At 36.8% G+C, this 24,624-nt stretch overlaps 1 protein-coding gene across 1 annotated transcript in view; it reads left to right on the top strand.

Annotated features, from left to right (window-relative positions):
• The first annotated feature begins 781 nt into the window (after nucleotides 1-781).
• The window catches only part of gfpt1 (glutamine--fructose-6-phosphate transaminase 1), a 35,563-nt gene continuing 11,720 nt past the window's right edge, over nucleotides 782-24,624 (top strand). Inside the window, exons 1-14 of the mRNA XM_007234760.4 lie at nucleotides 782-889; nucleotides 10,486-10,593; nucleotides 10,699-10,806; nucleotides 10,920-11,045; nucleotides 12,696-12,754; nucleotides 12,866-13,000; nucleotides 14,156-14,217; nucleotides 15,460-15,533; nucleotides 15,706-15,814; nucleotides 16,904-17,067; nucleotides 20,162-20,257; nucleotides 20,573-20,670; nucleotides 21,223-21,343; nucleotides 21,808-21,965. Coding sequence (XP_007234822.2) covers nucleotides 883-889; nucleotides 10,486-10,593; nucleotides 10,699-10,806; nucleotides 10,920-11,045; nucleotides 12,696-12,754; nucleotides 12,866-13,000; nucleotides 14,156-14,217; nucleotides 15,460-15,533; nucleotides 15,706-15,814; nucleotides 16,904-17,067; nucleotides 20,162-20,257; nucleotides 20,573-20,670; nucleotides 21,223-21,343; nucleotides 21,808-21,965 — 1,425 coding nt within the window. The 5' untranslated portion in view covers nucleotides 782-882. The remainder of the gene's footprint in view (nucleotides 890-10,485; nucleotides 10,594-10,698; nucleotides 10,807-10,919; nucleotides 11,046-12,695; nucleotides 12,755-12,865; nucleotides 13,001-14,155; nucleotides 14,218-15,459; nucleotides 15,534-15,705; nucleotides 15,815-16,903; nucleotides 17,068-20,161; nucleotides 20,258-20,572; nucleotides 20,671-21,222; nucleotides 21,344-21,807; nucleotides 21,966-24,624) is intronic.

Genomic DNA, 24,624 nt, shown 5'->3' with positions numbered 1-24,624 from the left:
ATATCAAAATAAACAATATCTAAGGTAGAAGGTAAAATATCTTGTAAAGCATATATGGGATTTGGAGTAACACAACAATGCAAAAATAAATTATATCTACGAAGGATTTTATTTAATTATATTTTATGATAAAGTTTATAGTTACAAAGTGGGGACAGGTAACAAATGCTATTTTTCAGTGTTCTAAGTAGTTTTTATTAATATTTTTAATTACTAATCTTACTTTCGTAATTAGTTCGATGTACAAGACGCTATGCTTAATAATAAAATTTATTTTAAAGTTACTGTGTGTGCACATTTATACATGTAATTTCCATGGGGACAGAAATGGCACAGATTTGACGGAATATTCCATAAACTATTCGTAATAATCACCATAAACACACATGACTGTTACTGATCCTCTCCATCCCGGACAGTATGATGACACATCACTCACTAAGTATCTCAGCCAGCAGCCAATCAGATCTACCCCCGCGTAGCTACGTACGCTGTCTTTTTCTACGTAGAGTACCGGCGCTGGAGTTTGCGCAGGTCTGTTTTGCATGATTTCCTGGTGTGGATCATTTGTGCACACGCGACACTATTTACATCACTATTACTGACTGAACCGACGAAAGGTAAAAGCTCCGCGAGCGCCGGGTCCGCAGGTGATTGTCGACATCATGGACGCATCCTTCTGCCACGTAGAACCAACCGGCCTCCGCAGGCGAAGACCTGGTGTTGGGCGTGACTGACAGCTCGTTCCGCCAATCAGAGGCGGGTACGTAGGCACAGCCTGGGCTCTCGTCCAGTAGAGTGTGAGGGGGCGGAGCTTGTGTAAGACCCAATGACTCGGAGGCGGAACTCAACTCCACAGTAGTTGGAAACGGTGCTGAAGACATGTGTGGTGAGTGTGAATGGAGCATGAGATTTTTCTTACTGTGTTTAACTTCAGCGTTTTTAACACGCAGTCTGTAGGTAGAAGAGGTTCATACGGTTCAGAGGAACTAGAATATATCTGTGTAATTGTGAAAATAGCTCAGAAAATAGATTAAACATCTCGAGAGGCACAACGTTAGCACTGCTAGCTAGCATTTACATTTGGGCTGTAACCTACCTACTGTACTAGCCGGCTAAGTAACCAGCGTAGTGAATTAACTGTGCCGCATAGTTTAGTGTGTATGTGTCACTTGCTGCCGTTTAGGGCGTGTTATTATTTTATTGACATGCAGCTTAGAGACTCTAAAACAACTAGTCTGACTGATTGTCACTGTTTAGACTCTCACAGACCGGGTTCGGTTTCATTACAGCTGCTTTGCGTAGGACTAGAATGAGGGGTTTCCTCACTGTTCGATATTGAGAATTGGTTTCGTTTAAAATGTATTTATTTGTTATTTACATTACCACATAGCTAACCTAGTTAGCAATATCTTTAAGCTGTAAAACCTCAGACTCACTTCTGTATTTATTTGTTATTCACATTACCACACAGCTACAGCTCTGGGAAAATTAAGAGACCACTTCAGTTTCTGAATCAGTTTCTCTTATTTTGCTATTTATAGAAATATGTTTGAGTAAAATGAACGTTGTTGTTTTATTCTATAAACTATGGACAACAATTCTCCAAATTAAAATATTGTCATTAAGAGCATTTATTTGCAGAAAATGAAAATGGCTGAGCATTCAGCTTTCAGACCTAAATATTGCAAAAAAAAAAAAAAAACAACAAGTTTATATTTATAAACCAATATTTGGTGGAATAACCCTGGATTTTAATCAAATTTTTTTATGCATCTTGGCATGTTCTCATCCACTAGTCTTACACAAGGCTTTTGAATAACTTCATGCCACTCCTGGTGCAAACATGTAAGCAGTTCAGCTTGGTTGGATGGCTTGTGATCATCCGTCTTCTCCTTAATTATATTTCAAAGTGTTTTTTTATTTGGTAAAATCAAAGAAACTCATAATTTTTAAGTTGTCACTTATTTTTTTTTCCAGATCTGGAGTTAGAAACCTTTAACCCATAAGACCTCGGACCCAATTCTGTATTTATTTGTTATTTACATTAACACATAGCTAGTTAGAAATCTCTTTTACCCTTATGACCTCAGACCCAGGTTTGTATTTAAGTAGTTACATTACCACAAATCAACCTAGTTAGAATTCTCTTAAACTCATAAGATCCCAGACCCAGTTCTATATCTGTTTATTTACATTACCACATAGCTAGTTGTCTGTTTGTTTTTGTTTTAAAGCTGGCGGAAACCCTAAAATCTACAGAGCAGTGTGCCTCCACTACAAGGGTTAAAGACCATTGACTTAGGAAGACTGCACTGATTAGATTGGGTTCCTCAGATAAGACGTAGACAAATGCCAGGACCCGCCTCAGCCCCTGATAAATGGCAGAACCTGATTTACTCCTTGATGGATCTTAGGACCAGCTTTAGCTTACGCAGCCAGTGGGAGTCAGAAGACAGACAAGAAGAGTACATTGGTTTTAAAGTCAGCTGCTTGAAAGCACAGTACTGAGTGGAGATGATGATACTAATCCGAGATATCAGGATGTATCAGTATTTCAGGCTGATATAAACAAAAATTGCTGCATCAGTTTAGGAGTGTTCTGTTGATTGTCGAGTGTATGTCACATTAGAAACAAACATAAAACAGCCTTAAACATATTGAATTTGTTGAGAACATTGGGCCAATCTGCCTGCTGTGGTACATAGTACATAGATACAACAACAAATGCCTTGTTTAGTCCCTTTTAAACAGGCAGCTCATATCAGATTTTCTGACATTTACAACAGAAACCAGACCTTTTCCACTCAGATTGAGACTTAATTTAAAAGTAGTTTAAATTCTATTTTTAAACATGAGATTATAACCAGACATTTTTTTGACATGAACGAGATAGGAAGCACAAAAACGTGAACCTTTTAATGCAAAAATACATTGGAACTAGAGGAGTGTTGTATTGTAAGCAATAATATTGCAAACATTTTTGACACAATAAAAAAAACCTCCTTGTTGTGCTAATAGCGATATTCTTGAAAGCAGTCTGTTTTATATTTGTTTATTTGCAGTTTTTGTCATATTGCCAAAAATATTATCACATAAATACCTTGAAATATCGGATATGGCCCTAAAATAATAGCATACAGCCCTAAACGGAACTGGGCAAAGATACTTGTAATATAAACATAGCCTACCTTTGTTTGGTCTGAACCAAACTAGCATAAGTAAAAGCTGCCGCAAACCATCAACAAGACCAAAATTTGCTCCAAACAAACAAGGCAATTTCAGGCTTGTACTTATTTTACCTTTGGACCATGTTAGTAAAAAAGAAATGTAAGTGTAAAGAACCTTCTTAAACATTCTGTGCAAATGTAAAGTTTCTTCACATTTATACATTTTTTACAGAAAATGGTTATTTAGAAAACTAAAAGGGGTTCTTCTGTGACATTGCTTAAATAACCCCCTGAATTACCTTTATTGTCAATAGTTGCCACATGTTTGCTCTACAACAGATTCCAAACACACATGTATAGTGGTTTTAAATAAGTGGTTTAAGTGGACTGGGGAAACAAATTTGATTGGGAAACACTTGCATGTGTTCCTGTAATTCTCTGTATGGGGCCAGCTTGTAGGCCCATACCAATTCCTTGCACTCTAACAGCATGAGTTACTTAATAGCTTTACTACAATCATTTGTAGTAGTTACTGAATAAAAAGTCTTCAACTTAAAATTCAGACATAAGCAAAAACAGTAATGAAAGGACTAAAAGGAAACAGTGCTGAATTAAGAGGCTGTTCATACTACAGGAAAAATCTGTTTTGTTTCTTAAATCTGATTTTTAGAATGAATATTCAGATTTACAAGAGATCAAATCTGATTTGACTTGAAAAGTAATATTGTAGTTACATTTGCTTGCACTGCGACATGTAAGTAAGGTAAAAAAAAACCTGAATCTGATGAGTAAAAGTAGATTTTATTGTTCTGAGATTAGATTTGGGCACATTGTTTAGAAAACAGAAGTACCATATGAAGGTGTTCACACATATGGGTCAAATCTGATTTATTACATTTGTTGCAATAAGCAGACCTTTTCCAGTCTGACATTCTCCTAATTTGTAAGTAATTTCCAATATGATTAATGACGTGCTTGACCAGTTTTTCCTGTTTTCCTGATATTTAGGGATGCACCTTTTATTTGGCAACCAAAACCTTTCGGCTGCAAATAAGTGAAATTAATCAAAACAATGTGTTCAGCATTACTAAACCACTTGGTTTCCAGCTAAGAAAAATACAACCTGGGGCTAGGATATATATAAAAAAAACACATTAGCTGAGCTAGCTAGCTAAACTAGCCTTATCATTTGTTTGTTGAATAAAAGGCTGGCTCCATTTCATAAAAAAAAAAAAAAACTCACATGTGACTGGAGTACCACTTCTAGTGTAGTGTACTGTCCCCCTTTACACCTAAAACAGCACTGCTCGAGCAAATTCATGGTTAGAAAAGCAGTGCTCAGTTAAAGGTGTTTGTGCTTTAGTAGTTTGTCTGCTGGTAAATTAAAAAGGTCTTCAATAAGTATTTTTGTTTTGTAAATGTTATGTCTTTAAGAAGGAATAGAATATATTTAAGCTGTTTTTGTGGTAAAAAAAAAAATAGATTCATAAAAAAAACAGGTTCGGGTTCGGTATGTTTAAAATGTTTTCTTTTCTGTGTATCATTGAATATTGAATATATCTAAAGATCTAATTGACAAAACAAATCAGATTTTTTCCAGTTAGGGTGAACAAAGCCTTCATACAAATCTGCATTATTACTGTATTTTTGCACTATAAGGCGCACTTCATTATAAAGTGCACTATCAATAAACGTCTATTTTCTGGTCTGTTTTCATACACAAAGCACACCGAATTATAAGATGCATTATTTTAAAATTTAAACGAGTGCTGAATGTTAATCTACACTTATTTATCCTGAAAACTGTTCATTTGGATGAGTAAAGCGCTTCCATTTATTTAAAGTAAGCTTTGATTTCTGGATTTTCACTAAGGCTAGCTGCGATTAGCACTACACTAAGGAGCCCTGAGTGTTCCAGTGTTGTGCCAAATTCAGCACCCCCGCCAGGAAAAGCCGCCCCTTTTGAGAGTGTGCACGTACGTCTTCTTGGCTTTAATTTTTTTTTAGAAAATGATAATACCTGTAATAATGCTGTTCTAAGTCCGACATACTCACGTCTGAACTGCTAAAGAGCTAACTAGCGATTAGCATGGTTAGCGGGTAATGCTAATGCTGCTCCAATAGTGCCAGCCAGGGTTAGCAGCAGGCTACAGGCTCATAATACTCACCTCTGAATGGCAAAAAATGCTAGTGCTTAGCACAGTTAGCAGCTAATGCCAATACTGCTCCAGTTTCAAGTCTCGGTGTTGAAAAAACTAAACTATACAACAAAACTATAATGCTGTACTTCAGCGGAGTGGCTTTACTGCTCCTTACAACCTGACTGGTAAAATTCTTACATAAGGCGCACCGGATTATAAGGTGCACTGACAATTTTGGGGAAAATTAAAGGATTTTAAGTGTATACAAGTTTATGTAATGGCTACATGCTCTTTAGACGAATAACATAGTTTCATAGGTTTACTGTCTATGTACAAATTTATCTCTGAACATTTGAACCCAGCACCTACAGGCCATTTCAGCTATAGAGCTTTTTATTCAGACTCACAAGCTCATATTTATTGACCCCTCCAGTTTCTGGAGCCATCTGTACTTACAAAGCAGAGCCTTGTGTAGCTACCTCACCCAGACTCCCGAGCTCTCAACACATACACATACACATCCACACACGCTGACACTCATGTCCGTGTGTAGAACACAGCTGTACTCAATGGAGCTTCTGTTAGGATACTTTCCACAGTGCCACGCTTGCCTTCGCTGCCTGTTTCAGTCTGGAGTTGGTGGAGTTCAGTCTTGGAGATGAAGTTAATGAAGGTCATTGTCATAAATCCCTCATTAATTCCCTCATTGACTCACTAATGCCTTTTCTTTTTCTAAATGATCTAAAGGCCCATATCCTACATTGTTCTTGCAACTTATTTTAAATGTTGGCATTCATTAATGATGCACTGTGTGGACAAAAATATTAAGACATGCTATTCATTGTTTTTTCTGAAATAAAGGGAATTAAAAAATATATAATTCTGCTTGTGTTGGAGTACAAAACCTCTCTACCCTCCAGGGAAGGCCTTCTACTACATTTTGTAGCATTGCTTTAAGGATTTAATTGCATTCAGTGAAAACAGCATTAGTGATTGAGAGTATGGGATTGAGAACTATCATTCCACCACCCCACAGATCAATGCTGATGTGTTTTTTTCCCCTGTAGCCTGAAATTAGGCATGGTGCCAATAGGTTTATGTTTATATAATCTCTGGCTACGTTCACATTACCAGGCTCAAATCTGATTTTTTTTTAGCTTTTCATGGCTGTGTAAACATGCCACAACCAATTTTTTCAAATCAGATTTGAGTCACTTTCATATGTGCTCCAAAAATACATATTTGATCTATGGACATGCGACATGAACTTTCTAATTTTGGCTTTTACGCAGGCACTACATGTTTCTTTCTTATCTAGGTGCAGCTGTGCAGCTATAGCTGCAAAAAGTCGTCTCAATTATGACGTCTTTTGTTCTTGGTGAAGAAGATGACGTTTATACACGTATCAATGTGTGTATGTGAGGCGTTTCAGGGACAGATTTGTTCACATTACACACATAAAGGTCACTTACATTTGTGAAGCAAAAAATCAGATTTAAAGATTTAAGCAATGTGGCTTGTAATGTAGCCTTAGTCTAATAATTAACATGTAGCTCCATTTTTGTCGATTTATAGTTTGCTAAACAATTTGAAGACACTGGACAAATGGACCAATAGAAATTCTCCAAAATGACTCAAACAATATATTTTTAAATTGACTTCCATTGAAAGTTAAGAAGGTTTCTCTCCTATCAAGTTGCTGTTTTGGAGATGCATGTTTTTCATTGGGACCACAATGATATGCTCCAGAGAGTCCTATTCTATTGGAAACACTTCTTTGCAGGGACTTAACAATGTGTGTGTGCATGTATGTCAAGGGTCAAGGCGGGGGGGGGCATTTGTTGTCAAGACAGCCACCCTAAAATAAAAAGCTGTGGGAAAACACTGTAGTACTTAACACAAAGTCTGTTTACTGATAAAGTCCTGACTTTTAGGGAAGGTAGTGAGAGGAAGGGGGTCAACATGGCACTAAAGGGGAAAGCCCCAAAAGGAAATAATTGTGGTTAATAGATTGCCATTTTAGTAAACTGTGGAGCTTCAAAAGTGGCAAAAGTTAACAGAGAAACTGCACTTTTAATACTAGAAGATCTCAATGTGCCAAGAGTGCTAAAAATAAATGAGACACTTGATGAGATGAGAAACAGCTGATGGCGTTATGTCAGTAGGAAAGTACACAAATAAATACAACTGTAATGCTGAAAAATATATATACATTTTCAGTGTGGGACTGCTGAAAGAAAGTTCTGTGATGATTCTGGAAATGTTGTAAAAAAACAAAACAAAAAAAAACAAGTAATATTCTGATATTAACTCAAAATTCTGTGATGAATAGGGGTGTGACGAGATATCGTGCCACGAGATATCGCGAGATTAAATGTGACGATATTTCTCGTCAAGCTTAAACCTGTCTCGCGAGAGAAAAAAAAACCAGTTTAATGTGGACTTTTTAAGAGGGATCTGGCAACCCAGTAGCAGCGTGTGAGAGCAGCTCTCAGCAGAAGAGGAAAATGGGCGGACCGCGGTCCGGACCCAAACGTTGTCCAATGCGGACCCAAACCGATAAACTACTGAGAAGGATTTAATTGTGCGGCGCAGTAAACTCACAGACCAATCGCGTGTGGGGTAAGATCACTAAACGCTCTCTTCAGTCAATCAGATCTGTGCAGACGCGGTAAGGAAAAAATAAGTGCAAACACACCGCTCCTCACGCGGGATCGAGCCCGTGTTGTCAGAGTCGCGGTACCGCGGCCGTGAAAAACCGCCTTTATAAGGAGATAGGGAGCCCGAAAACGGGTGGAAAAACGAGAACTGGCGGAAACTAGTCACGCCGAGCGCGACAGAGAGACAGGGGATACATGTAAACCAAATCTGTCCAGAGAGGCATTTCTTCTTCTTCTTCTTCTTCTTCTTCTTCTTCTTCTTCTTCTTCTTCTTCTATATTTTTACATCATTCAGTTCAAACAACCTTACAGGATATAGCACTTAATTATTTAACATAATTAAATACCCCTGATATAGAAGATGCTTCTGCTACTTTTTAGTTGTATGTCTGGCTGCATATTGGCTCAAGTGAAAACAATAAACGTAACAGAGTGACCAACAAGACACAAACCATATATAAATACTGTAAGTAAATCCTACACATGACTGTTTCATAGGCAGTTGTACTAATCCCTTAGCTCTGTACTGTATTAAAAAAATATTCTGTCACTGTTTGCACTTCAAGCATAGTCTTAATATGACTGGTTATGGTTATGCATAGTTAAATTACAAGAGATTTAGGAGAAAAAAAAACACAAACCATAGTCTTAATATGACTGGTTGTGGTTTGCACTATATAAGACCTAGAAAAGTTGTATTTTTATTTTTTATTCTTATTTCTATTCCTTATAGAATAAATGTGTGAGAGAAACCAGTCTGTTAAGTTTGAGGTATATGATTTTGTCCAAAAAAAAAAAAAGTTTTCTTTAAAATTTTATTTTTAAATCTCGTCTCGTTATCGTGAACCCAATATCGTGTCTCGTCTCGTCACCGTGGTATTAGTGTCTCGTCACACCCCTAGTGATGAATTCTTTTTACTTTGACTTCTGTTGAAAGTCTAGAAGGTTTTAATCCTTCTCCTGAGAAGTTGGCAGTTTTGTGGTGATATTTTGATTAATATGAAGTTAAATACTGACCACCCCTAGTTATTTGTCATGATAAATTTATTAAAGTATTAGTAAAATACTGCATTTCAGTTAATGTAAATTCACAAATATAATAATAGCAGTGAAAATGTATCATACTGTACTTACTGCCCACACTTTTTTTAAATTATTGTATAATTTTTTTTTTACTTAAATTGTTATCAATCATTCTGTCACAATGGCAGAAGGCCTTGGAAAATAAGATTCAGTTTCAGTTTCTTGTTCATTGTGTGTGTACTCTCTATAAATATAGATTGCCTGTAATGCAGTCCTCCGCCGATGTATGTATGTGTGTGGTTGAACTGGTTCTTGTGTGGTTTCTGGTTCGTGGGAGAGGACTGATACATTATCAGTGCTTTGTTTTTAATGGCTTTTAGCTGGAGGTGGTTGTATTGTCTGCGTAAACAGGTCGGGTGATGGTAATGCAGAGCACATTGACGGTAAACACATCAAACAGGTCAGAGAAGTTTCATCAGCTGACGTCCGATACGCATATTACAGCAATATTATACAGATACAGAAATACAGAGATACATGTTTCCATCCTGTTCTTCTGTCACGTCCTTTATGTCTCTGGAGACTGTTTGATAATAGCAGATACACTGATTTCATGACCAACAGACAGAAAAAAACATCTTCAGTCCATTAATGTACAAAAAATTATATACAAATACTTCTTGTGGTTTATTAATTATGTTTTTTTATTTCTCTCCCTTTCTCTTTCTCTCTTACACTTAATATTTCTTTATCCTCCTCTCTTTGTCAATTTTTATCTTTTACTTGTCTTTCCTTTCCCTTTCTTTCTTTCTTTCTTTCTTTCTGTTTCTCTCTGCATATCCCTTGCTCTTGGCTTTATTTTTTTTCTCTTTTTATTTCTCTATTTTTTTTGTTTTCTTTCGGTTTCTCTTCCCTGTTTCTTTTAATATATTTCTCTCTCTCTCTCTCTCTCTCTCTCTCTTTTTTCCTGTATCCATTGCTCTTTATTTGTCACTTTATTTTCACACTTCTCTCCTTTCTTTCTTTCTTTCTTTCTTTCTTTCTTTCTTTTTAATTTCACTTTAATCTCTCCATACTCTCTCTCTCTTTCTTTCTTTCTCTCTCTCTCTCTTTTTGTATCACTTTTCTTCTTCTCTTTTTCTGCCTTACAACCTCTTTTATTTTTGTTGTTCACACTTTCTCTCCTTTTGTTATGTTTTTCCCTTGTTCTCATACATTTTTTCTTCATAAATCTTTATAATATACACTTTATTCTTTTTTTCTATCTTTCTATCAAATTTTCCTCTCTTTCTCTCGATTGTCTTTTGTTCTTTTCTTCCTGTCTTTCACTTTCTCTCTCTTTCTTATCTATTGTTCGTTCTAATTTTCGCTGCCTTTTTCTGACACTTTTCTCCCTTTTTTCTCTCGGATACTTTTTCTTTTCTCTTTTTTCTCTCTCTCTCTCTCTCTCTCTCTCTCTCTCTCTCTCTCTCTCTCTGTCTCTCACTGCAGGAATCTTTGCGTATCTCAACTATCATGTCCCTCGCTCTCGGCGTGAGATCCTGGAGATCCTCCTGAAAGGTCTGCGGCGGCTGGAGTACCGCGGCTATGACTCTGCAGGTACACATCAGTTATTCATACAGTAAACAGGATGTGACCTCAGAGAGCAGGATCTGGTGGTGTTGAGCGTGCTCTGAGGTGTGTGTTGTGTGTTTGATCGTGCAGGAGTGGGTATTGACGGAGGGAACAGTAAGGACTGGGAGAGCAATGCTAAGGCCATCCAGCTGATTAAACAGAGGGGCAAAGTCAAAGTCCTGGATGATGAGATTCAGAGTAAGACGCCGGTGACGTTAATACATAATTCTTATCAGAACTGATGTTCTTTTACAAGACTAAACATGCTGATATTATTCACTGAAGTGATTTCTTTTGTGTGAAATCTACAGAGCAGCAGGACATTGATCTGGATGTAGAGTTCGACGTTCATCTCGGCATCGCACACACTCGCTGGGCCACACACGGCGTCCCCAGCCCTGTCAACAGCCACCCACAGAGATCTGACAAACACAACGGTTGGTCCCCATCAGTGTTAACTCTTTACTTTAACTCTGCTTTACTCAGCAGGAATTTTCAGGCCTGAATGTAAGAAAAAGCACAGCACTAAAAAGAAGACTTTAATATTGTACTATAAAATCTGTATAGCAAATAAATCCAATTAACTAATATTTAATTTTTTTTTTATTTCCATTGCATATGAAGCCTGCGTTTAATATTTTATATTTCATTGTGACCTTTTTATTTTTATAAACCACCCCAAAAAAAAAAAAAAACATGATTAAAAAGAGCTCTAGCACATTAAAATAGTAAAAATGAGCTTTTTCTTTGCAACAATGGCTCTACTGTTTTTCCGGTCCAGTGGGCGGGCCAGGTTACAGTTTAAAAGGTTTATAAATTTGTTCATTGGCTGTTTCATGATCTATTCTAATTGACAGCACCTCTCAAATAGTGTCATGTGCTGCAAAATATTTAAAAATAAAAATATATGATGCCTATTGTAATGGATGCAGGGTCTGAAAGGGTTAAGATGCAGAACATTGCCATTATTTATAGGCACCTATCAAATAGTTATAGTTGGTATCAGAACTCAGCATCAACAGATCCTTAACAATCTGACATTGGAACGGAAAAAGGTGTATCAGTGCATTCTACATTTTAATAGAGCAAAATCAGAACAAAAATAAAGTAAAATTAAAATTTTAGCTAAAACTATAAAATAATCTCCTCAAACTTTGTCCCAACAGTCAGAAGCAAGAGCTCCTCTAAGTAGCTGCCCAACACTCCATTACAATCACCCTCAAAATAATAACTGCCTACAAAACAGGAGAAGACTATAAAAAGATGACAACATGTAAGATCATTATAGATGGATTAGTTGTTATGTAATTAAGAAGTGTCAGTTGACAGGAATAGTGAAGTTTAAGTTTAGGTCTGGCCAAAACCAAGGTAATAATCAAATAGACTTTCAGAGAGAACTGTGTGCAAAATTCTATAAACCAAGGCCGTAGTCACAGTACATGTTGAAAAAACAAGAAAATAATTTACTGGAACATTTATCAGACTCTAGATTGGTGGTTCACTGTTCTAGTGTGTAGTGATACCCCCACAAACCAAACATGACCTTTAAGGAAGAATTATCAGAAATGTTCAAGGATATTAAAGGAGCATATAAACAAGCTTGATGCATTTACAGAAGCAGGAAGCATTGGTGGAGAAAAAACAAACAAATAGCAAAAAAAAAAATATATATATAAAGAATTTAGAAAGGGTTTACCAGGTGGGATACCTGCCTCACTGTGCTGAGTGTCCAAACTTTTGCTTTGGAATGTTTTCTATTCTTTCTTTTGTCCTTTTTTAATATAAGTTGGAAATAAGAAGTAATTCTGGTTGATATAGCGTATTATCTTAAAAAAAAATCAGATAATCTTTTACTGACATGATGCTTCACAATAAAATATTTTTGACCAGGGCTGCCCTGGTTTAATTTATTATTATAGTGTTTTTTTACAATAAATATTTAAATAAACATTTTTGTTAAAATGTTTGTTATTATGTTTTATGAAAAATAGTTAATATTTTACATTTCCTGTTAAAGCTCCTGTTTTTTATTACATTTAAGTATTTTGATGTTTAAAGGTTAATCTGAGTGTTTTTGATCACAACAGAATTCATTGTCATTCATAATGGAATCATCACCAACTACAAAGACCTAAAGAAGTTCCTGGTAGGTAGATAATCCTTATCATCAGTACATTATCTGCTCATCTCTATATGTCCTTCTATCTCTTCTCACCCATCAAACCATCCACATGCTTGTCTGTTCTGGGTGTTCCAGGAGAGTAAAGGTTATGAGTTTGAGTCGGAAACGGACACAGAGACCATCGCCAAACTGGTGAAGTACATGTACGACAACCGGGAGAATGATGACACCAGTTTCGCCACCCTCGTGGAACAGGTCACCCAGCAGCTGGTGAGAGTCTGTCACCTTTCAAACTCATGCAGGACTACCAGAAAACTGTTTTACAGAATGATCAATTTAAATACGTTTCACATTTTCACTTTATCTGTTTTTAAGACTAATATGATTATAGATCCATAATAAAATTATTAAGAATCATAGTGGTATCAGCAGGTTAATGCTTTTGAAGAAGTAAAAAACTTTTAAAGAGTTAAAAGTTTTGTTATAGTCAGTTTATTTCTGTCAGAATAATTAATATGCAACGTAAAGCAGCACTAACTACATGTTTCAGCTGTTATAAATACTTTATAAATATTAAAATAAATAATAAATACTTAATAAATGAGTACAAATTAGAGCTTTAGATATTGTATTGAAAGCTACATTAATTATGTCTGCCACCCTCCAGAAGAGGGAGCTCTCCCCATTTTCCCTGAAACAAACAAACCTAAAACACCAGGCTTTTTAAATGATCCTACATCTGGGGGCTATTGTGTGTGTATATCCCAAAAAGAGCTCATGGTGACATATGTGTCTCAGACTCTCTGTTCAAATTCCTAAGTGACATATAGTGAACATCCTGAGAGCATCACAGCAGGAGAGTGTGTGAATCTGTGTTTGTTCATCTAACCTTATTTATATAATATGATAGTTATACTTTTAGCTTTGACTGATCTGTTCCAACCAGTTAAACAGTTTAAACACTTTAATTAAATGTTTTACGTTTCATATAACTAATTCTGATACAATCCAAAAAGAAACTTTAGATATTAACAGTCATGTTCCCAAAATAAGAAAAAACAGTGAGCTGCTCACTGAATTTATCTGATTCAACTTTGAATTTGACATCAATATTCAGAAATTATTCTGGGCTCTTATGGGTTAGTCTTGCTGAACAGTACTTAAAGTAGAAAAAATACAAAAAAATGTGGGCAACTAATGTGGGAAGGATTACACGTTTACTGGTTCTAAGTGGGTCTGAGTGTGGATCTTGATTCAACTTTGACTAGTTGATTATATCTAATTAATATTTAAATAATATTATAATTAAGTATAAGGAATTCTGACATTGTGTGAAATATGTATGCATTAATGATGCATCACAGTCATTAATTCATTTTTCTACTTTTAGTAAATACTTAACTTTTTTTGTTGTCTTGTGTTCAGGAAGGAGCATTCGCCCTGGTCTTCAAGAGTGTTCACTTCCCAGGAGAAGCTGTGGGAACAAGGTACCTTCATATTAAAAAAATACTAACAAAGTCTTTTATGAAAGCCAAAACTGCAATGCCCTGCAACTACTGCAATGCCCTGCTAACTGGCCTCCCGGCCTGTGTAGTAAAACCACTCCAAGTGATCCAGAATGCAGCAGCACGTCTGGTCTTCAACCAGCCAAAACCAATGGGCACATGTCACCCCACTGCTCATTGAGCTCCACTGGCTACCAGCTGATGCTCGCATCAAATTCAAAGCTTATACAATCGCCTACAAGGTGATGACAGAACAGCTCCTTCCTACCTGCACTCGCTCCTGAAGGCTTACGCTACCTCCCGGCCGCTGCGCTCCTCCAGTGAACGTCGCCTCGCTTTGCCAAACACTCACACAAAGCAATCCAGACTGTTCTCATACAGAGTTCCCCAATGGTGGAACAAACTACCTTCCACTACCAGATCAGGAGAATCTCTCGCTATCTTTAATAAACTCCTGAAGACAGAGCTCTTCAAAGAGCACTTACTCTCTTAACACCTCTAACACACTAACTACTTCTAACCTCATTTCCTTCTTTCCCTCCTTCACTTCTCTTTCCCATGATCTCCCTTCGACCTCCTTTAAGCCCTAGCTACAAATGTTTTACCTTTAACTTCTATTATTTTTGTACTTGACTATTGTAATTCGCTTTGGACAAAAGCATCTGCCAAATGTAATGTAATGTAATGTAGAAAAAAAAAACATCCCTGTTGCACAAAAAACTCTCTACAAATCTCCAAAATGACAACTTTACTGAAGAAGAAATGGTCTTCCTAAATTTTAAAAGTCAGCAGTGTAAAAAAAGATTTTATTGAAATTTATTTTGGTGGGTTTCTTTTGGTCGATTCATCATGAAATTTGAACATCAGATCACATGATTGGAAATCAATGCCAGTTCAGTTTTTTTAGAAGGATCAGAATTAGGTGGAAAAGATCTGGATAACTGATGTATTGAAAACTGTAACTTTACTTTGTTACTCCAGAAATTCAATATAGACTCATAGTTCAAAATATGCTGCATTTGTGCATTGATGTCCTGTTTATGGTCAGTTAGCATAGAGTCTAATCCTGTAAGCTAGCTATTGAGCCATCTGCTATTTACCTCCACGCTTCATTTTTCTCCAAACTGTCAACAAACACTCCATTGTGCTGACAACTCGCAGCCTCTCTTTTTTTCTCAAAACAACAGTTATGCAGTACTGATATTTAACTCTTTATTTCTCCAGGAGAGGAAGTCCACTGCTGATGGGTGTGAAGAGTGATCACAAGCTCTCAGCAGATCACATTCCCATCCTTTACTGTGAGTCACACATGCAGGAACTGATCTGATACTGACCTTTCACTCTTTCTAGAGATGAGCAGAACATTAACTCCTCTAAAGTTTGCTCATGCAAAGTAGTTCTACTTTTGCTTACATATATTTGTCAGTTTGATCTGCTTTTTGATGCTGTTTCTCGTATCTATCTCTCCAGCTGGTAAAGATAAGAAGAGCTGCACCACTCTTCCCAGGTTGGATCAGGACACCTGCCTGTTTCCTGTTGAAGAGAAAGCTGTGGAGTATTATTTCGCATCCGACGCCAGGTCTGTCACACTGCCTCTCAGTCTCCGTCGCTCCCCCTGTTAGCTACTGGAATAAGACCTTTTATTAAGTTCAGTTTAATGCTAATCAGTTTTCTAGGGCCTGTGATGTATTTAAATTTAATATATCATATCAATTTATATAATAGGTTATAATAGGTTTGCAATTGAGTTTTATAATATTGGCTGTAGTGATTTAAATTACTGATTTTATATGATTAGGTCATAATTGTCTCATTTTTTTTCACAAAAATAAGTGTCAAAATGCACATTCTTAAATAAGTTTAAATTATCTTAAAAATCTAACCATAATTCATTAATTCATATTTTTATGTAAAATGTAAATTAAGTTCAGATACTACTCTTTATTACCCTATAGATTATCTACAGAAGTTAAAACTGATGATCTATAAAGATCTATAAAGGTTTTATCAAAATAAACTGACATGCCAAAAGTCATGGGACAGGAACTAGTATTATGTTGCATGCTTTTTGTCATCTCCCATTCAAAGCTAAAGAATGCTGCATTGATCTGCCTCTGGGGCCTCCTCTATTAAATGTGGAATTGTCTGTTTTTCGCGACAATTCTAGCCAGACACCACCAGTCACGATCATTACCACCCACTACACTGTCAGCTGTGAGTGGTAATGTCTGTGGCATATTTCCAGTACTTAAGTGATACTATGGTTCATGGAATGTTAAATGTCTATACAACTTCAGAAATTGGAAAAAAAAAATGGGAAAAAATGATTGTATAAAAATCACATGGTAATACATTTCAAATTGATCTGGCCTTGCATATCCATATCATTAGGTGTACAGTATCATAATACCCACTGTCATTGTCAAGTAAATGTATCTATAGCTTATTGATTTTTAGTTATATAGCCATAAAGTTACATGCAGTTCCCTGGTTTTATAAATATAATATTATTATTTATATTATATTTATATTATACTTCTACACAATACTTCAATAATAACGGTTATAATAGTCAATGATAATCATTATAATCCTAAAACTATAATAATAGTAATTTATTCTAACTTTCTAAAATGTAAGCTCTTGACTCCGGTGTGTTTCCTGACAGTGCTGTGATTGAACACACCAACCGAGTCATCTTCCTGGAAGACGATGACATCGCAGCAGTGGCAGACGGCCGTCTGTCCATCCACCGGATCAAAAGGACAGCGGGAGACCATCCGGCTCGCGCCATCCAAACCCTGCAGATGGAGCTGCAGCAAATTATGAAGGGTAAGAGGGAATGTTGCAGGCTGTAGGACCCAGAAAATTGACTGTTTTTTGAAGGTTAAAAAGTTTCTTAATTTATTGATGTTTTTGAAAACGTGGGCTGAGTTTGTTGGTCTCAAGAACACAATAAGGATAACATTAAATCAACCCAGCATCCATCTAGGTGGAGTTATAGAGTGCAGCACTCTAAAGCAGCTCCAGGTTCAGTTCAAAATTGCTCCAAATGATGGCTTATCATTCCCATTTCTGATTTATGTATTATTCTTGCACATTTGAATGAATTCCCAGCTGACTTAGACTACAGGATTCTTTCTCTGGCAACCTCAAAAGTCAGATTCTAAGATTCAGTAATCTTTGAATTAGTTTGACTTGGCTTCAGAACCTGCTGAAGGATTGTAGATTTATGAATGATATTGGTACTTTAAAGATAATTGATAGTAACATCCAGAGCTTGATGCAGTTTCTCATAGTGCAGTCAGTTTGGAGGAGCCATCCTTTCCCAGGAATACCAGCCAAACAAAATGTGCTAGCAGTAAATTAGTGGTCAGGCGACTGGTTTTGCAACTGAACGCTTGACTACTCAAGCTATAAGCACATGTTGAATTCAGTGTGAATGCACACGAAAGTAGGGGGAACCATTAAATTTAAGAGTTGTTGTTGTTAAAGCCAAGCAAAGCCTTGTAAAACTAGCAGTCTTGCTGAACTTTAGGAACATTTCTGCTAATTCCAACACTAGGATTTACAGATAAATGAGATTCGACCAATTATAAACATCAAAAGGGCCTACAAGGGGCTTTGGAAAAAAACAAGAGACCAGTTAAAAATTATGAGTTTCTTTGATTTTACCAATTTGGAAACCTCTGGAATGTAATCAAGAGGAAGATAGATGATCACAATCCATCAAACTACTAGCTGAATTTTTATGAACCAGGAGTAAAGGCATAATGTTATCCAAAAGCAGTGTGTAAGAGTGGAGAAGAACATGCCAAGATGCATGTAAAATGTAATTAAAAACCAGGGTTATTCCACCAATTATTCATTTCTGAACTCTTAAAACTAGAACTTTTTCTCTTTGCATTATTTGAGGTCTGTAAGCTCCGTAGCTTTTTTGTTATTTCAGCCATTTCTCATTTTCTGCAAATAAATGCTCTAAATGACAATATTTTTATTTAGAATTTGGGAGAAATGGTGTCTGTAGTTTTTTCCAAAGCTGTATATCAACACTTTTTTGTAATTAATATTAAGTTATTGTAAAGTGTTTGAGTCTGTTTTTGAGTGTATTTAAGCATAATCTTAAAAAGAAAAAAAAAGTAAAAAAAAAAAAAAAGTAATTTTCTCTTTTATAGCTGACATTTTTGGTGCATTCAGATTTTTAAAAAATGTTAATCAGAAACTTCACCACCAGGTGGCAGTAGTATTCTCTCTCTCACGCAAGCTATTGTATTCTCTCTCTTTCTCCCTCTCCCTTTCTCTCTTTCTCCCTCTCTCTTTCTCTCTCTCTCTCTCTCTCTCTCTCTCTCTCTCTCTCACGCACTCCCCCCCCCCCACTCTATTACCCAGAGTGTTTGTGAAATAGTACAATTCTCATGACCTAAATTTCGGCTGCAACAGGCTCTTGCTGTGCCGCGCTTCACTGCGCTGCCCCCTAATTGGCTATTAATGACTGCTGGGAAATCTTTGTCACATTCCTGTGCATCTTACTGTGATGCTTTTCCACTCCACACCTTCGTCATTGATTCATTAACGAGCAGAAAACAAACCTCTTCATTTATAATCAATGTTTCACTGCTGATTAAGGGCTTTAACTGACACCAGAGAGCAGCCAGGAAGAAACCTGTGTTGCTGTTAAATGAATAGGAAATGCTCAGAGTGCCCTTTAAAACGAGCTCAGCTTCACACCAGTAGAGTACTTTAAATTTAAAATAGTGAGGCCATTTCTTGCAGAAACTGCAGGCATAAATCATATAACTTGGTGATTAGTTCTAGTAGTTTGCAAAATGTGACTGCTAAAGCTGATTTGGACGCTTACTGTACAAATATTGCAATTATCGTAAAGCTGTATTCAAGCCCAAGTAGTTGTTAAGGATGGTCTTACATTCATGTTGCATCTGTGCTGTCTCAGCATGCATTGTTTTAAACCCAAAGTATGATTGGTAAAAAATTCAGTTTGCTCACAGGGTCACCAACTAAGTAAACACCTGGCACACTGTAAGTCATTAATTAACAATTCAGTATCATATATGGATATGAAGAACTCTGAAATACTTAGACTGAAGGATTTTTTTCTCTGGCAAGTCAGATTCCGAGATTCAGTAATCTTTGAATTTGTTTGACTTTGCTTCAGAACCTGCTGAACGATTGTACATTTATGAATAATATTGGTAATTTAAAGATAATTGATAGTAATATTTAGAGCTTAATGCAGTTTCCCATAGTGTATTCCTAAATGGGGAACTTAAAAAATGGGGAAATACAAAAAAGCTGCAAGTGTAAACACATCTAAACACAAGGTTTGTGCAAACACACCAAAACTTAGTAGTTTTGTTATGTTGTACACATTTAGTTTGGTTAGTTTTGGTTGTACACTACAGTTAAGTGAGCAGACTATAGAACTTTGCTACACTCAGTCATGGGCTACATGGGCTGCTTCTGCCTATATTTAGCATGAATTGGTTTGTAGAATGTTGCCAGTCCGGCAAGTTGCCTTTACAGGTGATGTGCCAAATTGTGCATCCCTGCCACAATCAGTCCCTGCCAGTGTATGTGTGTCATGCAGCAGAAATAGTGCAACAGATTTCTTTTATATCTCTTTATATGTAAGGGTTAATCTGTGGGACTATCTATAGTAATCTATAGTAGATGGATGTGCTCCAACTGCTTTCTGACAAAAGTGATTATTTTTCTTCTTCTACTGTTTAATTGGTGACGATAACCTGCCTCAACTTCCTGTAATTGGTCCGAAAGTCAAAACCATCCAAAAAAGTACTTTCACACTGTATACAGTTAGGACCATGGTTCAGTTGATCTGTACTGAGCCCACCTTTTGAGTGTGTGTTTGCACCTTGCTTACCTGCTCTTTTTTCGTCTCTGTGCACAGGTAACTACAGCTCCTTCATGCAGAAGGAAATCTTCGAGCAGCCTGAGTCAGTGGTCAACACCATGAGAGGCAGAGTCAACTTTGAAGATAACACAGGTGAGAAACGTCCCCTGCCTTTCTGTACCAACCTCCAATACCTGTGCCTCTCTTGAAGAGGAGTGTTGTTGTTTCTGGAGTGAATAGTTTTAAATTGGGAAATGTGTCCTAATGAAATTATGCACATTCCAGCTGTGTTTGGAAAAGGGAATATAGAATGGGAATTTAATGAGAAAAGGGGATTTCTTCCCTGTGGAAACCTTCAGATCATTAAACTAATCTCTTCTCTCAGTGTGAACCTGACTTTGTGTGTGAGGTTAACTTTATCATTAGTAAAGACTATTTATGCACATTTGTCTCTGTGTGTGTCTGTAGTGACACTGGGAGGACTGAAAGATCACATTAAGGAGATCCAGAGGTGTCGAAGGCTCATTCTTATTGCCTGTGGGACCAGCTACCATGCAGGAGTGGCAGTAAGTGCAAAACACACCTTCACACTGAAGCCAGTAGCACAAAATAAAATCTATTTTTTAACATTTTTAAAATAGTTTATTTTTTTATTTTCTGTTAATTGATAATGGGCCATAAATATAATACGCATTAAAAGATTTACAGAAAGTTTAAGGATGCCAAGGATTATATTTATTAAGTATTTAGTTTGTGTTTAATTTATTTACCCGATACTTAATTTACACATCAAAGTATTTGACTTTAGTTGAGGTGAAAATGCTCAGATGTTGTTTTACAAACCTTTTCACCAGCCTGTTACTTTACTTCTGAACGAAACCGTATGATTTTCGTTTTTACAGCGGTCTCATGGGGGGTGGGGATAAGTTTACAACCTCTGCTTTTATTGGCTGTTTTTGGCATAAAGATGCCCACGGCTGCCTAGCCTAGCTTTTAAGACTGTTGTGTCTGGGTACTTTGCTGTTATTGTAGAAGGGTCTGGTAGCATAAGCTTTTAACCTAGCGCCATGCTTCCTGTCCACTTAAAGTTGACCTTTACACTCTGTGATGCTTTGTAGACTCGTCAGGTGTTGGAGGAGTTGACCGAGCTGCCTGTCATGGTGGAATTGGCCAGCGACTTCCTGGACCGCAACACACCTGTCTTCCGAGATGATGTGTGTTTCTTCATCAGCCAATCAGGTGTGAAAACACATTATCTGCTGTGTATTGCTTAATTTTCGTTTGTATTGTGTGTGTATATATATTTTGTGTGGTGTTTGTGTGTGTTGTTGTATTTATTTATTTAAAATTTTATGTTAAGTTTTTAATCCCATTTTCTCCCAATTTACACGGCCAATTACCCAAGCCACTCATTATCACTCCCCCTATCACTATGATGCCCCAACACCAGGAGCGTGAAGACTAGCACATGCCTCCTCCGATACATGTGAAGTCAGCCATGTACGTGGCTGTGGGGAGATGTGGGGAGAGGGCACACATCTACCCACCCCAGAGAGAGCAAGGCCGAGTGGTGGCCGATTGGTAGCCCATTACCAGCTACATGAACAGGATTCGAACCGGGGATCTCCCGATCATTGTGGCAGCGCCTTTGTGTGTGTTATTAAGTTTTTAAGTATTAAGTATTAAGTTTTTGTCATTTGCAGGTGAGACTGCAGACAGTCTGCTGGCTCTGCGATACTGTAAGGAGCGAGGTGCACTGACTGTAGGAATCACCAACACTGTCGGCAGCTCCATTTCCCGCGAGACCGACTGTGGCGTCCACATCAACGCTGGACCTGAGATCGGAGTGGCCAGCACTAAGGTAACCAATGCTACACACACACACTAACACACACACACACACAGGCATGTTTATACAAACGTCCATGCTCCTGGTAAACATAATTATATTGTTCATTACATTATACACACACTCAGTACACATGTACTGTCCTCAAATGACAGTGCGAGGGGCAATCCTCAGGGCCCAACCATTTTTTTTTTTATATAAATCACCAGGCACAAAAGATTAGATTTTTGGGAATGTTTAGTACATATTTGTTTAATTCTTATAACTACCCCTGTATTTTAATCCAAGCTAGACAAAAGGTGGTTATAAGGGGTTTTCATGTCTGTTGTTAATAATAACTTTCTATTTAAAATAACTTTGATTGGTCAGAGCTGTCTGGCTTCAGAGCAAGAAAGTTCATATAACGAGAAGATTCTGTGTTCCAGCACGTATATCTGTACAGTGTGAAGCTGCTTTAACACTGAATGCTGAAAATTTGGCACTGCACTACACAGTGTTTTCAGTAGGATATGCAGCGCAGATGTACACGTAATAAATGGAGTGTCGCGTCCACAAGCAGTAAACGCTGCATGTTACTGCGCTTGTAAACAACATGGAGACAGCGTTTGTTCATGGCAGTATATTATCTGGCTAATATATCAGATTAAACTGCACTCTATCTGCAGTTTAGCTCAAATAAAAATAAATATAATTGAAAGATGGTTCGGATAGAGACCAGCTCCTGTTTTGACAACAAGTGAATCGCTCCAGGAAAAAACACACATTGGGCGGGGGTAGGGCAGATTATGGCCGAAGTTGGGGTCAAACTTGGTGTTATAAATAATTGCGTTTAAAAAATAATCATGCGTTACTGATTACAAATTAATTGCATAATGCTTTAATGTTGACAGCCCTAATTTATCATTTATCAGGGTTTTTTTTTTTTTTGTTGTTTTTGGGACAGTGGTTGCTTAGTGGTTGTGGATTCGATACCTATACCGGAGTTTGTTTAGCTGCCACTCTTAAATAGCTTTTTTAAATGTTAGTTCACTAGTACTTAATACAGAAATAGTTTTGTTGGTAAAAGAGGAAGTGGTATCATAATCTTGCATTTTCATCCATATTTTTAACTCTCAAGCACAGATGGAATTACTTTATAGAATGGAATCTTGTTTAATAACACAAGTGTATTTCTGAACGAAAGCAGGTTTTGAAACTCCTTAGGCTTCCAAAGAACTAAATATTTACAGAGAAACACTTTTAAAGTTTGTTTAGAAATTAGGCCGCTGTGAAATCTATGGCAGGTGTTCGAACATGCTACCACTGAGACAGCTAAAAATACCGGACGTAGCAGAAATCTATAGATTGGCCCCACTTCAAATCGCATTACAGTCACTGAAGATTTATTGCATGGCCTCATTTAGGCTGGAATGCATGCATGAGGTGGTGTTTTTGGCCTGACTAAAGTACTATAATTGCTAATGTAAGTTGTATACTTCTCAGAATAGTTGAGTTGAGCCAGCTGGGAAAGTCTGAAATCACTTATTACAATGCTTTCTGACCACATGGGAAAAGCTTTATAAGCACTCAGGTTTCAGATGAGTGTGTTACAGTGTATTTATGGGGCCCCTTAGTTAGCCTAAGGCCAAGTTTTGATTTAAGGTTTCGTTTTATTGAGGTTGTCTCGACATATGGTGGTGGTGGATGTAAAGAAGCAACTTACAGGACTTATGGTAACAGCAGCAAAGTACATGAACTTAATATATCGCAATGTATTTACTTGTTAGTGCTGTACTCATACTGTAGTTCATATTGGGGAAAAACAATCACAATCACAATTGATGACCTAAGATCTGATTGGAGCTTCATTAAATCTAAAACAAATAAAAGTTCAGTTACTGTACACCTTTTAGCTTCAGGCAGTCAATTTTAGTTTTTTTTTTTTCTTTCAGTTTTATTGTACACAATAGCACCCAGAGACATTTTTCAGATAAACATAAAAAAGTAAAAAAAAGAAAAGTTTTTAGCATCATTTAAAAGGTATTCCTACTTATTTATTATGTTAAAACTGAGACTTAAAAGAAAGTTAGTAATTATTATTATTATTGTTATTATTATTATTATTGTACTATTTTTTGTTTGTTTTTAAGATAGTAATATTAGTTCCAAAAAAAGGGTATTGTTAGGCATGTAGAAAAAATAATGACAGTATTTTAAAGTTATATGTAGCACTGGATGATATGACCAAAATATACATTGCAGTGTATCCCTTAGCTTTGGTCAATACAATATAATTCTAATATTGGTAAATCGTTAATAGAATAACCATTAGTTGCAGACCTTATGTATTATGCATTGTCCTTCTGTGCTTATAGTTAGCAGGAATGAAAATATAGCAGAGACAGAGAGACAGAGAGACAGAGAGAGAGAGAGAGAGAGAGAGAGAGAGAGAGAGAGAAAAAAAAAATCTGGTATAGTCATCTCCCACTAGACCCTGTCCTTTAGTTGGGGCTCAGGTATCAGAGAATGACACTCTCATCTCTCCATCTGTGAAAGAGTATAAATCTATTCTTCCTTTATCCTCCCACCCACTGCTTCCTAGCTAGCCAGTTTGCCAGACTGAGGCTGTGAAGACGATTGAGTTTAGATCGGATATAGCTCACACTTTGTGGCTTCCGGTGTAGAGAGATTT

The sequence above is a fragment of the Astyanax mexicanus genome, chromosome 12, assembly GCF_023375975.1.
Source record: "Astyanax mexicanus isolate ESR-SI-001 chromosome 12, AstMex3_surface, whole genome shotgun sequence".
Taxonomy (NCBI): domain Eukaryota; kingdom Metazoa; phylum Chordata; class Actinopteri; order Characiformes; family Acestrorhamphidae; genus Astyanax; species Astyanax mexicanus.
Note: the sequence above shows the minus strand (reverse complement) of the source record. Positions and strands in the feature narration are given on the sequence as shown.